Raw genomic sequence first — 16621 nt, 5'->3', positions numbered from 1 at the left:
GTTGTGCGTATGGTAGAATTGGTGTGAAAACTTAAAAAAAAAATATTAAACTACTTTATGGGGATCCCTGGGTGGCTCAGCAGTTTGGCGCCTGCCTTTGGCCCAGGGCACGACCCTGGAGTCCCGGGATCGAGTCCCGCATCGGGCACCTGGCATGGAGCCTGCTTCTCCCTCTGCCTGTGTCTCTGCCTCTCTCTCTCTCTCTCTCTCTATGTCTATCATCAATCAATCAATCTTTAAAAAAAAAAAAAAAAAGGAAAACTACTTCAAATTACTTTCTAGAGAAAAACCTGTTCCTGAGGAAGGCCTGGCAGGGTGTCTCTGCAGCTTGTCCCTATGCTACCTCATGTGGGACACCCTCCCCTCACTTGTACTCATTCTGCCCCTGCTGTCTGTGGCCAGTTCAGTCTCCTTGGGCAGTTTCTCTCAGTTCCCAGTATGTCCTTGTACCTTACAGCCTTCTGTCAGAATTACCTTTGCAGTTTTTCACAATCTGTCTCATTGGAAAGGGAGTTTGTATGTGAATTCATACTAAAAGTTTAATAATTGACAACAAACTTAAAGGCATTTACCCCTCAGGACATTTAAAATCAGCCATTAAGGACTCTGGTGCCAGGCTTGTAGAATCACATTAACGATGTGGATGAAGGGAAAGATAGATTTTGTTATTAGAATCATACAGAAAGAAAAACTGGGGATGCCTGGGTGGCGCAGCGGTTTAGCACCTGCCTTTGGCCCGGGGCGCGATCCTGGAGACCCGGGATCGGATCCCACCTCGGGCTCCCGGTGCATGGAGCCTGTTTCTCCCTATGCCTGTGTCTCTGCCTCTCTCTCTCTCTCGTATGACTTTCATAAATAAATAAATAAATAATAAACAAACAAACAACTAACTAACTGCTAATTCCTAAACTACTAGTGAAAGCCTCAAGACAACATCTAAATTAGTTGAGCATAGCGGGCTTCCTTTTTTATTTAAGTCAGTGTTTACAGTGATTAGCAACAGCAAACAGTGATTGCTGCTTCCTGGTTCAGTGGAAGTCGTGTGATTTTTGTCTCTGTATCATGTATTAGATTGTATTGATTAGATTAAAACAGGTAACATTTTTCTTAACTGAGGTATAATTGACATGTAACATCGTATTACTTTCCAAGGTAGCATTGTTTTGTATGCCTAATGAAAATTCAGAATTCAGTATTACTTTTAAATACATACAGTTTACACACACTTAGTGCTCGTTCAGTAGACCCAAACAACACACCATTGCCATGTGCTGTAGTTTAGATTTCCTTGCTTCACACCATTAGGGTTTTAATAAATGTGGCCAGGAGTGTCTGACCTGGTTGTGGTGTTATGTTGTCAGTGCTCCTAGGTCCATTCCCATCCTTTACTCCCTAGGCCATCTGTCACCTTCCTCCAACACCAGATGATTTTCTGTGTGCGGAGAATGCTCCATCTTATCTGCAGTTACTCAAAAACTGGGGTCTCCACTGTAGGCACATGTTGTACTTAGCCATCTTTCCTCTTGGCTGTGAGGTGTCCAAATACATTAGAAGCTCGGGATCTGATCGTCCTCTTGTTGAAGCGCAGAAGTGCCTGCATAACCTAACACTTACCTTTCACATGTACTTTACTTTCTCTGACCTAAAACAATAACAGCAGATAGGAAAACACAGTTATAGGTAGAATGTTATGTGAGCATGAAGCAAGAGTTGACAGTTTTTCTGTAAAAAGCCAAGTACTATATGTTTTAGGCTTTGACAGCCACATGAAGTCTTTGAGGCATATTCTTCTTTCCCCCCATTTGTTTTATAATCGTTTATAAATATAGAAGCCTTTCTTAGCCAAAGGCTAAATTTAACCTGCCGGCCATGGTTTGCAGTCCCATAATGTAAGATGATATGCTTGTGTTTATGGAGATTTAGAATTCTAACCCCAGCTGGATTTGTTTTAGGGAGAATTATGTTCATTTTCTATTACACACTCTGAGATTATCCTTGGGAAATAGGACGAATGTTAAGAGTAGTGCTGACTTATCAGAGGCAGCATGGCATCGTTACCAAGTGCCCCAGTATCTTACAAGTACAGGTGAACCTGGGCTCTCTGAGGAAGGAACAGGCTAGAAGGACATGCAGAGCCCCGAGCAGGGTGCTTTGTACACACCTGATGTCAGCGGGGTTCTGTTGCCTTCAGGTGTTCACTCTGTTGAGATAATGCCCAGTCATCTGGAGTGGGGTTGGCCTTGCTGCTTCTCCTCATCTCATATGTCATGTTAAGGGGATAAAGGGAATATTATCTAATGCAGACAGTTAAACTAAAGGTCCTAAGCCCCTGTACCCCATTTTCACTCCTCAGCATAATGATTTGAACTGTGTTCATTGTGATTCACCAGGGAAAAGGCTGGGAACCTAGGGCAGCAGGAAATGTAGATGCACAAAGACTTAGAAATTAGTCCTCCAGCTAGTTGAGGGGTAAGATGTTAGGGCACCTAAACCTCATAGTAAGCTCTAATACTCCAAAGGGAAGGCATTTCTTCAGCTTGAATGTTTGATGCTCAAATGTGAGGTTGAGAACCTCTCTAGAAGCAATCTCAAAGTGCTAAAATGAGAATAGGTTTTTGAAATGGTATTAAAGCTGGGTCCTTGAAACATGGCGTGTATTATAATCTGCTGTTTCTTCTTACAGTCATGTGATTTTTGTCTCTGTATCATGTATTAGATTGTATTGATTAGATTAAATCATACCTACAGCCAATATTTTTTATTTCATTCAAAAAGCCCCATTTTGTGAAAATTTTAAGAAATGAAAAATTATAAGACCTAAAGGGGAAAAAAAGCTATGTTTCAAACCATGTCAGGACAGAATAGAGGGAAAAGAGGTCTGACCTCTAAGCGCTCACACACCAGACACATTCCCTCTGTCCTTTGATTTCACAGTAGCCTTGTGAGATAGATGCCATTGTCACCCATACTTCACAGATGAAGGCCTTGGAGAACGGAGGCCTGATTACTTGTACTTTGAAAGCAGAAGTTTAATTCCTATAGCCCAGGGCTAAGTTTGTCCTCATTTCTATGCCATATTGCAAGGTTTGGGGTTTTTTTTTTTAAATAAGCTGCCTCTTGTTTCAGCCTCTTAGGATCAATGGTGTTAAGGTGTACACTGAAAATGTGGACAAAAGGCAAATTATTTTGGACCTTCAGATTAGGTAAGTTTTTACTTGTGTTATATTTATGTCATAGGTAATGACATACAATGTCATTTAGCTGTACCCATAAAGTGGAGGATATAATGAGCACATTTCTTACCTGATGTTTGGTGGAATTTGACTAAATTGTTGAAGACCCAAATTTATTTACTTTCTGTGTCTTAATTCTTGATAGCCTAGATAATTGCCAACATAAGCATGTTAAATTAAAAAAATTAAAGACAGGGCGCCTGGGTAGCTCAGTCGGTTAAGCATCTGCCTTCAGTTCAGGTCATGATCCCGGGGCCCTGGGATCGAGTCTTGCATCAGGCTCCCTGCTCAGCAGGGAGTCTGCTTCTCCTTCTGCGTCTGTACATGTGTATGCTCACTTGCCCTCTCTCTCTCCCTCCCTCCCTCTCAAATAAATAAATAAGTAATCTTTAAAAAAAAATAATAAAGACACTACAAGAAAACTACAGGCCCATATCTGATGCCAAATTCCTCATCAAAATACAAGCAAACTGAGGGATACCCGGGTGGCTCAGCGATTGAGTGTCCTTTGGCTCAGGGCATGATTCCGGAGGCCCAGGATCGAGTCCCACATCAGGCTTCCTGCAAGGAGCCTGCTTCTCCCTCTGCCTGTGTGTGTGTCTCTCTGTCTCTCTCTATATCTATCATAAATAAATAAAATCTTTAAAAAATAACTAGTAAACTGAATTCAGCAGCATATTAGAAGAATTATATACCATGACCAAGTAAGATTTATTCTCAGGGTGCAAGGATCCTTCAACATATGCAAATGAATCAGGCACTACATTAATAGAATGAAGGGGAATGATCAACTCAGTTGATGTAGAGAAAGCATTTGAGAAAATTCAGTTTTCTTTCATGATAAAAACAGTCAACAAACTGGGAACAGAAGAATAAAAGGTATAATAAAGGGTAAGAGGTGTGTGGCTGGCTAGTTGCAGGAGTGTGTGATTCTTGATCTCAGGTTCATGAGTTCCAGCCCCACTTGGATGTGGCAATTACTTAAATAAATAAATACTAAAAAAAAAAAAAAAAGGCCTATGTGAGAAACCCCCAGCAAATATCGTTATCAGTGGTGTGAGACTAAGCTTTTCTTCCAAGATCAGGAGCAGGCATGCCCACCTCCATTTAACATGGCCCTGGAAGTCCTAGCCAGAGCTGCTAAGTAGGAAGAAAAAGGCAAGGCATCCAGGATGGGAAAGAGGAAGTAAAATTGTCTCTGTTTACAGGTGGTATGATCTCATATGTAGAAAATCATAAGGATTCCACAAAAAAGCCTCGGAGAACTAATAAATTCAGCAAAGTAGCAGAATATAAAGTCAGCACACAGAAAATCAGTTATGTAACAATGCACAGTCCCAGAATGGAGTCAAGGAAAGTCTTGTTTACTTTAGAATCAGAAGAGTAAAATTTGTAGGAATTAATCAAGAAGGTGAAAGACTTGTACAAAGAAAACTATAAAACACTGCTGGGAGAAATTTTAGAAGACGCAAGTAGATAGAAGGCATCCCATGTTCTTTGTTTGGAAAACTTAATATTATTAAATGTCAACACTGAAAACAGTCCATAGAATCTGCACAGTCCGTATAATCACATGTCAGGTAAGGGTTTAATATCTGAGGGTGTAAAGAACCCCTAAAACTCAACAGCAACAAACAAGCTGATTTGGAAATGGACAAAAGGTCTTGAATAGTCATTTCTCCAGAGAAGATATACAAATGAGCAGTAAGCACATAAGATCCTCCCCTCATTACTAATCAGGGAGATGCAAATCAAAATCATGATCTTCTTCCTCATACCCATCAGGATGGCTACTGTCAGACAACAGAAGGCAGCAAGTGTTAGCATGGACATGGATAATGGACCCATGTGCACTGTTCATGGGAATATAAAAATGGTGCAGTTTGCTGTTGAAACAGAATAGTTGTCCTTCAAAAAATTAAACATAGAATCACTGTTAAGACCCAACAATTCCACTTCTGGGGCTATACCCAGAACCAAAAACAAAGTTTCAAAGAGATAATCCGTACACCCACATTTGTAGCAGTTCGTAACCATTAAAATGTGGAAGCAACCCAAGTGTTCATTGACAGGTGAGTAGATAAGGAAAATGTAGTCTGTACGTGTAGTGGAATATTACTCACCTTTAAAAAAATCTTCATGATGAACACCAGATGATTAAAATAAAAACTTATAAAAGACTTTGTGACTTTGGGATATTGCTAATTAATACCATCCTAACGCTAAAGAAAATAGAAGGAAATTCTGACACCTGCTGCAATGTAGATGAACCATAAGGACATTATGCTGAGTGAGATAAGCCTGTCATAAAAAGACCAATACTGTATGATTCCACTTAGATGAGTACTTAGGTTAGATGCATAGAGGAAGAAATTGGAATGGTAGGCATCAGGATGTGTGGTAAGTTGCTTCACAGGGATATTCAGTTTTATAAGATGAACAAGCCGTGGAGGTGATGCTAGTGATGGTTGCACGATAAGGTGAATATGCTTGATACCACTGAACTTAAAAATGAGTAAGATTGTACAACATACATTCTGTGTGTTTTACCACAATAAAAAGTAATTGAGAAAAAGATTGACAGTCTGCCAGGTGCCACACCTGGCAGATAAAGGTGGTTTTGTTTAGTTCTTGTCCTCATTCTTTGTGCACTTGCTCATGGCTTCCTGCATCTCTCTGAGGCCTTAAACAGCTGTGGAAGGGGAGCTGCTGAGGTGTGTCAATTGACAGACTCCACTCATAGCTTTCTTTCTTTTGTCCTTGACTGAGGATCCTTTTGTTTTATAATGTCATCTTTGAGTTTCTAAAGTATATATATATATAGTAAACGTACAGAGTTTATACCAGTGACCTTTACTTTAGAAAAGAGCATTGACTGCCTCTAATGATCTGATTGAAAAATCTGTATCTTTAAAGTATCAGGTATTACTACAGACACTGTTGTCATCAGTGAGATAAAAGGAAGCCCTATGTCTTCAGCTTGGCTGTACCCTGGGACTGTCCACTAGGCTGATAATGAGCTTCATGAGGATAGAAACTTTGTTCTCTGGTTCCAGCACCAAGGGAGGATTTCATACACATTTATTAAATAAACATTTGAATGTATCAGTTAATGGACGCCATTGTGAAGACGCAGTCTGGCTTTCATGGTTTTAGCAGTCATAACAACATATGCAGATTATGCTGCTCAGATATTTATGTCTCTAAAAAAAAAAATCTGCATTCCACTTTCTTCTATGTTCCAGGCTGGAACTTTAATTAGGTTATTGGCAGTGGAGATGGGGGAGGAGTAGTTGGCAGATACTAGGAAATAAAAAGATCAGGTCTTAGGGTGAAGAGGAGAAAAGTTTTGAGATGGGTTTTTAACAGGTGATTTTATCAGCTAGATCCAGAGTCATGCTCAGTAAGAAGAATCCATAGATGCTGGCGTTAACACCAGGACATAAATATTGAGAGAATTCATCCCAGATGCCTTTCATTAGTATTTTACTTGTGTGTTTAGATATTCTCTTTGCAACATCTCTCAAACTGCCCCATGTTCTCAGGAGCATGGTGTGCTGCCTTTGAAGGTGGGAGTCAAATCAGAGATCCTGCACAAAACATAGATGATGTTTCACGTTCATACTGAGAATAGCAAGCCTGGCATTCAGCATCATGCTCTGTTCTTGTTTCATTTGTTTCATTTTGTATTAATGACTGAAATTATTTAATCATTGAGTAAAATTGGTGCCCCTAAAAGATGCATCATTTCTAACCTTTGATGTCACAGAGCCCTGGAACACTGTTGGTAGTTTTCTCACTACCAGGGAGCATAGGTGTAAAATTTACTTACGGTGAAATATAATATGAGATTTTCTTTAGGTTTTAAACAAACTCAGTTGTTTATAAAACAAGTGAAAACTACATTCCATCAAGAAACAGATCCAGAAGTTGCACTTTGAGAAGTGACATGTGTAATTGGTGTGGCTGCATCGAATCTGCTAGTGGGGATGCCTGCGATTCTGGGCAGTAAGATACTCGGGCATGGGCCTCAGGTCACAGTTTTGCCTGTAGGCTGATTTTGGTTGTTCTACTATCATTTTACTCAGATTATATACCTTGCATGTCTGTGGTGATTAAGAGACAGTAATACAGAACTTTTTCTGGCTAGTTTTGTAGGAAACTGTGAGATTGATTTGGAGATCAAGCGATATTTTTGTAGAGCCGGTGTTCAAAGTATACAGGTAAGGTTTTTAAAGTTTCATAGTCTTCTGAAATTCTGTATGCTCTGTTCAAAATGAAAACTGTGAAGTTTTTATTAACTCAGAATTTCTTTGAAGTTAAGTTTTTTATTTGTAGGTTATACTTGAAGTCAGATGCTCAGAAGTCACTGAGATGACCATGTGTCCTCTTTCTTGCATCAGTAGGTGGCCTGTGGGTTTGTCTTATGTGACATGTTCTGATTTCTCGTTTGAATTTAGATTCATGGTACAATGCGGGTGATCCTGGAACCGTTGATTGGAGACATGCCCTTAGTGGGAGCCTTGTCCATTTTCTTCCTTAGGAAACCAGTAAGTCAACATTAAGTTCATTTTTCCAATTAACTGACAAAGATATGTAAGGAGAGAAACATAGTCTGTCCTTCTCTCACTTTTCCCTTTTCTGTTACATGAATCCTGTGAGTGTTTTTATGCTTCTTTATGCTCTTAAAGGAGGGCTTCATCTCTTAATAGACAGCTTTTTTTCCCCCTGATTATAAAAGTAGTATGTTTCTTACAGGAGATTTGAAAACATAGATTTTTTTATTTTTTTTATTTTTTTTTATTTTTTTGAAAACATAGATTTTTTTAAAAGTGTGGGTTGTAACTAACATTCAGCTCCTATCACTGAGTGTGGTTTATAGATATTTGCTCATCTAATCCTCATTAACTCTGCAGTTGAATACTAATGTAGGTTCCTTTTACTGACCAGGAACTGAGAGTCTAATTTGTCAAAGTTACAAAACCAGTAACTCCAGGACCCCAGGCTGACAGTTGCTATTCTCATACTAACCCATAAATCTCCTTGGCAACCCCCACGAACAAAGGCTGCCATCATTCACATGCATTGTCTTTCTGTCGTGGTATGTTTAATGAACTACATAGTACATGGTTTTTAAGATTCATAAAGGTTTTGGAGGGCTTTTTGACTGAAAAAAAAAATATATATATATAATATTTTTAAGTAGGCTCCACATGGTGTGAAGCCCAGTGTGGAGCTTGAACTCATGACTGGGATTGAGCCACCCACATGCCCCTACTGAATTATATCCTAACACTTGGATACACGATAATAATCATCACTTCACATTGTTAGGCATATATGTATATTCCACATTTTATTATAAATAGTCAATACTTATTACTCATTATTAATTCAAAAATAAGACAACAAAAATGTCTTTCCTGCCTAGTCTCCTCCTCACCTTGGCCCCTCCCACTCACCTGGGTGGCTCCTTACCTACCAGGCTCCTCTGATGTGGCCTCCTGCAGCCTCTGACTGGCTTCCTGCCTTGACTCTGTCGTCAGTAGACTTCACTAGAGTTAACCTCCCAACGTGCACACGGACCATAGGGACCATCTCCTTCTTGCAGACAAGCGTCATAATCTAGGTGGGGTCTCTCTCCAGCCTCATTTCCTGGCACTGCTCTGATGAGCATCCCAATTTCCAGCCACAAGGAAGGATCATAACCCAAGGATTGTACTGACCCCCATCATTGCTCATCACCTCCCTTTGTCTTTTCCTCCTCCCAGAACACTGTCTTCATCCCTTTGTGCAGTCCCTTCCAGAGACACAGGAAGTCAGCTTTCCCCATATTCCCCAGTGCCATAGTGGCCTCTATGTTGTGGCCTACTTCTCATGAACTCTTTGAAAGCTACAGCCAGATCTGTCTCCATACAGTTTAGTAAATATCTGATGGATGAATTGATCTGTATCTCAGTTATCTTTTCATAATATACCCTTTTTGTAACTTCTGTGAGTCCTTTTCTGGAGGTACCATTAACATCATGTATAGTTTAAAAAGGGAATATTAATTTTTATAATTTGATTTAAATAACTTAATACAAATTATTGTTAGGTTTTTAATATACAAGTTTGCTTAGACCAAACTACAAGTCGCATTTTTTTATGTGTAAAACCACAAGACTTTCGTGTCTTCACTTTGTTACCTCTAAAAGTATTACTTTGATTTGCTTTTTATTGCTTAAATAACAGGCTTATTTTGAATGTATTTTAACTACATAAAACACAGTAAAATTAAAAGGAATAAAAGAATTTCTTGTAAAAATTTAATTACAATTTTGAGAAATGGAGAGCTTCATAAAAGATTTAAAATTCATGTTTCTTCCCCCTCACCTACCAGTTGTTTAAAAGCCATTATGCTTAAGAAACTTCCTTCAGGGCAGCCCAGGTGGCTCAGCAGTTTAGCGCCACCTTCAGCCCAGGGCCTGATCCTGGAGACCCGGGATTGAGTCCCACGTCAGGCTCCCTACGTGGAGCCTGCTTCTCCCTCTGCCTGTGTCTCTGCCTGTCTCTCTCTCTGTGTCTCTCATGAATGAATAAATAAAATCTTAAAAAAAAAAAACTTCATTAATGATATAAAAAACTAATCTTTAATAAATGGCTAAGTATTTTTGATTTACAGAGAATTTTTAACAGTTAAAGACCTTTTTTTCAGTTCAGAAAATAATGAAATCTGAGTCTTTAAATCTCCCTCAAAACTTAGTAGTACTCTTCCTTAGGTTGAGTCCTCCATAGGTATATTTACTTTAAAAATAACATTGCCATGTAACTTCCAGACAAAATCTTAGTGTCAGAAATGGATGAGGCTGTGAAAAGTTCAGAATTATTCATTTCCTTATATGGTAAGTAAAGTCACCACACATATGCTTTGAAGAGAAGGGAATTTTTTTTTTTTTTCAGTTATTTTCGACTGGAAAATATGAGAACAGAACTCACTACTGGTTGCCAAGTAATTCTTCCTCACCCAAAGGAAAATACAGCTACAAAGATTTGGGGTTTTTTGGCTATCCAGATGATTTAGAAATATAGTGTCAGAGACTCTTATGAAACCTTTGCACATTTTTGTTCTTGTTGATTTGTTTCAGTTAGGTTTGATGATATGCTACTTGTAAAAAAAAAAAAAATTCAAAAGTTATAAACTTTCAGAGCACAGTAAAAGCAGTATATATGGTGGTTCAGTGACAGACTTGGGTTTCTCCAGCCTGGTCTTCCACACCTGGATTTTCTCTTCTGACCATGTGCCTTGTGCTGTAAACAGTTTGTTTAATCTAAGACCAAATCTCCTCATCTGTGACATGGGGACCACATGTCAGTGGGCATCTCCTGTCTGTGACACGGGAACTACATGTCACTGGGCATCTCCACATCTGTAACACGGGGACCACATGTCAGAGGATGTCTCCCCACAAGATTAAATGTTAGTAGGTATAAAACAGTAGGTGCCTGGTGCATAGTAAGTCCTCAGGCTTTTAAGATATTAAGTATTTTCCTACACATAGGTTTAGCATTCTGGTGGGTCTTAACATTAGAAGTCAAGTTTTGGTTAAACAGAGAACCTTGGGTAAAGGTTCTGGTAAGGGCCAGAACAAGCCAGTGTCTCCCTTTGGGCGTCGCAGGGAATTGGTCACTCACTCATGCTAACCTGACTGTTGTTGAAACTGCCTCTGGCATACACTGGGAGAGATGTTTCAGAATCCTCAGTTACTTGTTAGGTCTATTCCAGGATTACAGATTAGCCTCAAGTAAATCCAGGAGGTTTCTTCCAGAACTCATTCAGAAGATGATCCAGGGCATGCCCATAATGTGTTTATCCTAAGACAGTCCTCCCAGCCAACAGTCTGAACCACAGATTGCATTTCTCCATCTGTAAAAATGGAAATATCTTTATTTTACAGCGACCATGAGAAGAACTTGAGTTCTGTTTGCTACACATCCAGCAACTGAGATACTTTGATCAAAGGACAGGAAAAAGGAAAGGCTTTATTTAAATGAAAATAGCATGTATTGCTCTCTCACTGAAACCTACTGGAATGCAGAATTTGAAAGCCTTTGTGACTGTCACACAGGCCTGATAGGCCCTTGCTGCATTCTTTCTTCCCTGTGAGACCAGCTTCCTCTGGTCCTCCAGTACACATGCCAAAAACAGGGCTGCCAGTGCACTTCCTGCCTTCCGTTCCCTGCTCCATTCCCCACTCCAGCTATGTCAGATATAGACTCCTAGACTGGCTGGGAGGAGGAAGGTTGCAGTGTTTGGATCAGGTTCCCGGAAGCCAGTTCTACAACCCTATGTAGACGGCAACAGTGAGGTGGAGAGGCAGGGCTGGGCAGACAGGTCCACCAGGGCCTGCCAGACTGGGGAAGGTCCCAGACTTAGACCACACATTAAGTCATCTGGGAGCTTTGGGGGTATTTATCCTGCCAGGTATTTGGTATCTTTCATTATTTTGGATAGTCTTGCCCTACCCCCATTTGGGACCGGGGAGCTCCTCATTGCCCTGGCCTGTACTGGGCTTCACGGCTGGCGCCCTTTCAAGTGACCTTGCCTTCTCCTTTTGCTTGTGTCTTTGGTGGGTCTTATGCAGGAAAGAGTCTGCACACCCACCTCCAGTAATACAGGATCTGTAATGGTCAGGACTTGAGATGGTGTCTTCTCCTATCCCCCAGCTGCAGTGAGCCTTCTCCTCTGTGTCCCTGTTCCCAGTGGCTTCTCTTCCTTACCATGGAAGGTGGAGTTTGTGTCCTTCCAGCAGCACCCTCCCTGCTGTTCCCTCCCTGGCCTCACCCCTGCTAGAAGTGTTCTCGGTAGTCTCTGTAGCGCGTGCTCGCTGCTCAACCCACCAGGGCAGGGCAGTTGGAGATGCCCTGTGTCTGGATTTCAGAGGGCTTACCTCTGGCTCACCTGTACTTGGTCTTTAGTGATGACGATCCAGCTGGAACCTCTCAGCTGCCCTGGGGTAGCCATAGTCACCCTGTAAAAAAGAGTTTTGGGCGGGTGGCCCTGTCACTCAGCTTTCCTGTGCATTCAGCAGTGGTGCCTTTCCAGTTTTCAGCATCCTAGGTGGAAGCTGGAAGTCCCAGGAGTTTCAAAATAAAAGCATTCTTGACCCTTTACCACCAGTGAAAAGTGACTAATTGAAAAACTCTGGAGAAGGGTGGGAGCCTCTGGTCTGTACTGTACAACTTAATGTACCTGGAACACCTGGTGTATAGTAAGTGCTAAAATAAACAGTTGAACTGTCCATCTCCCTCCGTCCATCCAACCATGCATTGATGGAAAAGCAGAGAGGAGATGGGATGTCTGTGGTTTTCATGAAGTACACAGATTCATTTGTGTTGTTCAGTTGAGTTGTAACCACACTACTGCTTCCATTTGTCCTAGAAGAGCTGCAGCAGCCCAGAGGGGTGGTTGGGAAACATCTCACTGTCTCTTCAGTTTGTCCCAGTGCACTTAAGGTGGGGGCAGGGGACCTGGGGGTGCTGCTTTTCCCAAGCATTGCCTCGCTCCCTGCCCTCTCCTGGCTTCCCCCTCTTTGTGCTCACTTTCCAAATCTCTCTCACTCATCCTCAGGTACATGCACACTTGTTCTCACGTGTGCTTATACTCATCCTCGTTCTCACACATGCTCACTCTCACATGCTCTCACACACTGGCTCACACACAAGCTTGCTCTCCCTCCTTTCTCACTACCCCTCCTCTGTGGCTCTGGACTCTTCTTTTCCTCCCTCCCTCCCCTGTGCTTGAGCTCCTCCCTCAGGCCTCCAGTGGCCCCTTCCCTGGGGGCTCCTTTCTTGGATTTGGATCTCTTCCCAAACGCAGCTGACTCCTGTTCTAGCCTCCCTGGTGTTGTTTCTCTGAACTTGGGTAGCATTTAAATGTATCTCCTCATTTTGACAAGGGTCATAAAAGGAAGCCCTCTTATGTTAACAGTTTGCGCACCAGTCCTGGAATCACCTGCTGCTTCACAATCCCTTGGAAGATGTATTTAGAGATCATGATCAGGGTGCTGGCTGGCCAGTGCTGGTTGCCCCAGACTGCCATTGCTTCCACACCTGTTCTTGGGGGATGGGGGGGGGCATAAGGGCACCAATATGAGTTTGTACTGATATTTGCAATAAATTTACATTTAATTTCTCTTATTCTGAAAAATCTTAAGTCTTTTAGGACTTACTAAAAAAGAATTTCCAGTTTTGGTCTATCCAAAAGAATCTTGACTCTTCTAGTTTGTATTTATTTATAACTGTGTATTTCCCAAAGGGATTTGAGCAGTTTTATTACTGTAATTATATGGGTAATTGAGATCATGCAATCTCAGCATTTTTTTCTACAAATATAAAGCACAAGTAATTTTATTATGTGTAATACACACTTTGACAAGAAAGCAGTGTTTCCAATCAAGCTTTTTTTTAAAACCCATCTGTATCCAATAAATAGAATCTTATCTTAGCCAACTGTATAGGAATTATTCTAATACCCAAATACCCACTAGAAAATTGAGCAAATAAAATACATATGTTGACTGAATGGATAGAATATGTTCCACTGATACCAGGAAAATGCAAATTGAAACAGGGATAAAGTACCATTTTTAAACTACCAAATGGACTGATTTTTAATATGTTTTTGGTGAGAGTATAAAGAAAGGACATTTTTACATTTAGGGTGGGAATATAAATCAGTACAGTATCTTGTTTATTAAGGCAATTGGGTAGCATTTGTGAGCATAAAAAAATGAACATGTATACAATGGAATATTACTCAGCCATTAGAAATGACAAATACCCACCATTTGCTTCGACGTGGATGGAACTGGAGGGTATTATGCTGAGTGAAATAAGTCAGTCGGAGAAGGAAAAAAAATTATATGGTCTCATTCATTTGGGGAATATAAAAAATAGTGAAAGGGAATAAAGGGGAAAGGAGAAAAAAATAAGTGGGAAATATCAGAAAGGGAGACAACATGAAAGACTCCTAACTCTGGGAAACGAACTAGGGGTGGTGGAAGGGGAGGGGGGGCAGGGGGTGGGGGTGACCGGGTGGCAGGCACTGAGGTGGGCACTTGACAGGATGAGCACTGGATGTTATTCTGTATGTTGACAAATTGAACACCAATAAAAAATAAATTTATTTTTTAAAAAATGAACATGTAAGGGCACCTGGCTGGCTTGTTCAGTGGAGCAAGACTCTTGATCTCGGAGCTGTGAGTTTGAGACCCATGTTGGGTGTAGAGATCTTTTAAATAATCTTTGGGACGCCTGGGTGGCTCCGTTGGTTAAGCATACGGTGTAGAGATCTTTTAAATAATCTTTGGGACGCCTGGGTGGCTCCGTTGGTTAAGCATACGACTCTTGATTTTGGCTCAGGTCTTAATTTCAGGGTCGTGGGATCAGTTTGAACGTCGCATGGGGCTTTGGGCTCAGTGCACTCTGCTTGAGGTTCATTCTCTCCCACTCCCATCTGCCCTCCCCCCACACACAGATGTGCACTCATGCTCACTCACTCTCAATATCTTCTAAAAAAAATACAATTTGTTTATTTTAAAATTTTTTATTTATTTGAAAGAGAGCACAAGTGGAGCAGGGAGAGGGAAAAGCAGACTCCCTGCTGAGCAAGGAAACCAATGTGAGGCTTGACCCCAGGACCCTGAGATCGTGACCTGAGCTGCAGTGAGACACTCAATGGACTGAGCTACCCAGGCACTCCCAAAACAAAAATTTGTAAAAAAAAAAAAAAAATATATATATATATATATATATACACACACACACACACACACATATATATGTGTGTGTATATATATATATGTCTTTGACCAAAACTTTCTTTTTGAATGCTAGTTTGCATGTGCTATAAGAATGTGTATATAAGAAGATATTAACTGAATCCTTACTTATAATAAAAGAGAAATTATAAATATTCTAAGTGTCCATTAATAGGATGAAAGGTATATAAATTACTTGATTTTATCAGAGGGACAGATGCTATCAAAAACACACAAGAGAGAACACTCTGCGTAACAACAAAGGACAATGACTTTGATATTTGACAAAGTGAAAAGGTGTAGTAGGACAGTGTTATGAACTCATGCATTTTGTTTATAAAGAAACCTGTATGATTTGATTTGATAATTGGAAATAATTTGGAAACTTAATATTTTGCCCTTTTCTTAAACAGCTTATAGAAATTAACTGGACAGGACTGACTAATCTTCTCGATATCCCAGGATTAAAGTAAGTATGATCTCATGCCCTAAGGTTAGCTTGTTGATGGTGTAATGTGTGTTTCTAGTGTCATGAAAACACAGAATGGGCACCAAGCAAAATCTGTGCCCCTCAGGCCAGCCCTTGTGTGCGACTCAGGCGAAGAGACTTGGGTAGGCTCCACACTCTTGACTGCATCTGGGACACTGGAAGGAGAGTGAGTGAGGGGGTTCGACAGCATCACTCACCTTTCATTTTACTTTTCCTTCATCATGAAGCATCTTTCCAGCTTTTGTTGTTTCTTTTCATTTTTATTTTTTAAGTAGGCTCCACATCCAGTGTGATGCTTGAACTCACAACCCTGAAATCAAGAGTCACACTGTGAACTAAGCTAACCAGGTGCCCCAAGCATTGGTGTTTGAGAAAAGTAGCAGCCTTTTAATATCCTTCAAGTTAATTTTTAAATTTGTTTTTTCTTATTTTCCCAGAAAAATGAAACTTCAGAAGTGAATTTATGAAAAAAAATTTTTAATCTATAAAAAAATAATAATAAAAAGAAGTGAATATATGTTTCAGAACTAGCCCTTTGGATTCTTTTCAGGCTGTGCTACTGCCTTGCATGCCTCCAGCAGCTCCTCACAGAGGGGTAAATGTAGGTACCAGACCTAGAATGTATAGGTTGGGTGTGAGAGCTGAGAAACCTGGACTTTCTGCCTCACATCACTGGAGTCTCTTCATTATTCTGTTGGAATGTCACATCTAAAACATGAGGAAATTTGCCCATAATAAACTTAGGAGACCATGAAGGTCACATCCCTGCTGTGGGGAAAGTGAAATCTTCCTCAGGTCACAACCATCATCTCACCTGATGGAAGGTCCCTGTGTGCGGTGAACCTATTAGTTGTTGCCAAGCAGAAAATTCTGGAAACCTGCTTTTGCGGTTTACTCTTATATTATTTGAAGGTTGGAATACATTACTTATTGGTTACAGTTAACTATGTTCCTAGTAGATAACTTGTCTAATTGGATTTTCTTTTTTTCTAAACTAGGTCAGACACTAGTCTGTTTTTTTTCTGTTCCCATGTGTTTGTTTAGGTCCCTAAAATGACCGCTAGAAAGAGCTTTATTTTGTTTCATCATCAGGGAAA

The 16621-nt window shown here is 40.5% G+C and overlaps 1 protein-coding gene across 2 annotated transcripts in view; it reads left to right on the top strand.

Annotated features, from left to right (window-relative positions):
- Window positions 1–16621, top strand: part of ESYT2 (extended synaptotagmin 2) — an 82141-nt gene that overhangs the window by 31354 nt on the left and 34166 nt on the right. For both annotated transcript variants that reach the window (XM_035699976.2, XM_025448632.3), the window contains exons 4-7: window positions 3127–3203; window positions 7384–7456; window positions 7694–7783; window positions 15448–15503. In XM_035699976.2, coding sequence (XP_035555869.1) covers window positions 3127–3203; window positions 7384–7456; window positions 7694–7783; window positions 15448–15503 — 296 coding nt within the window. The remainder of the gene's footprint in view (window positions 1–3126; window positions 3204–7383; window positions 7457–7693; window positions 7784–15447; window positions 15504–16621) is intronic.

This window comes from Canis lupus, chromosome 16, assembly GCF_003254725.2.
Source record: "Canis lupus dingo isolate Sandy chromosome 16, ASM325472v2, whole genome shotgun sequence".
NCBI lineage: Eukaryota > Metazoa > Chordata > Mammalia > Carnivora > Canidae > Canis > Canis lupus.
This window is presented reverse-complemented; position numbering and strand designations above follow the sequence as displayed.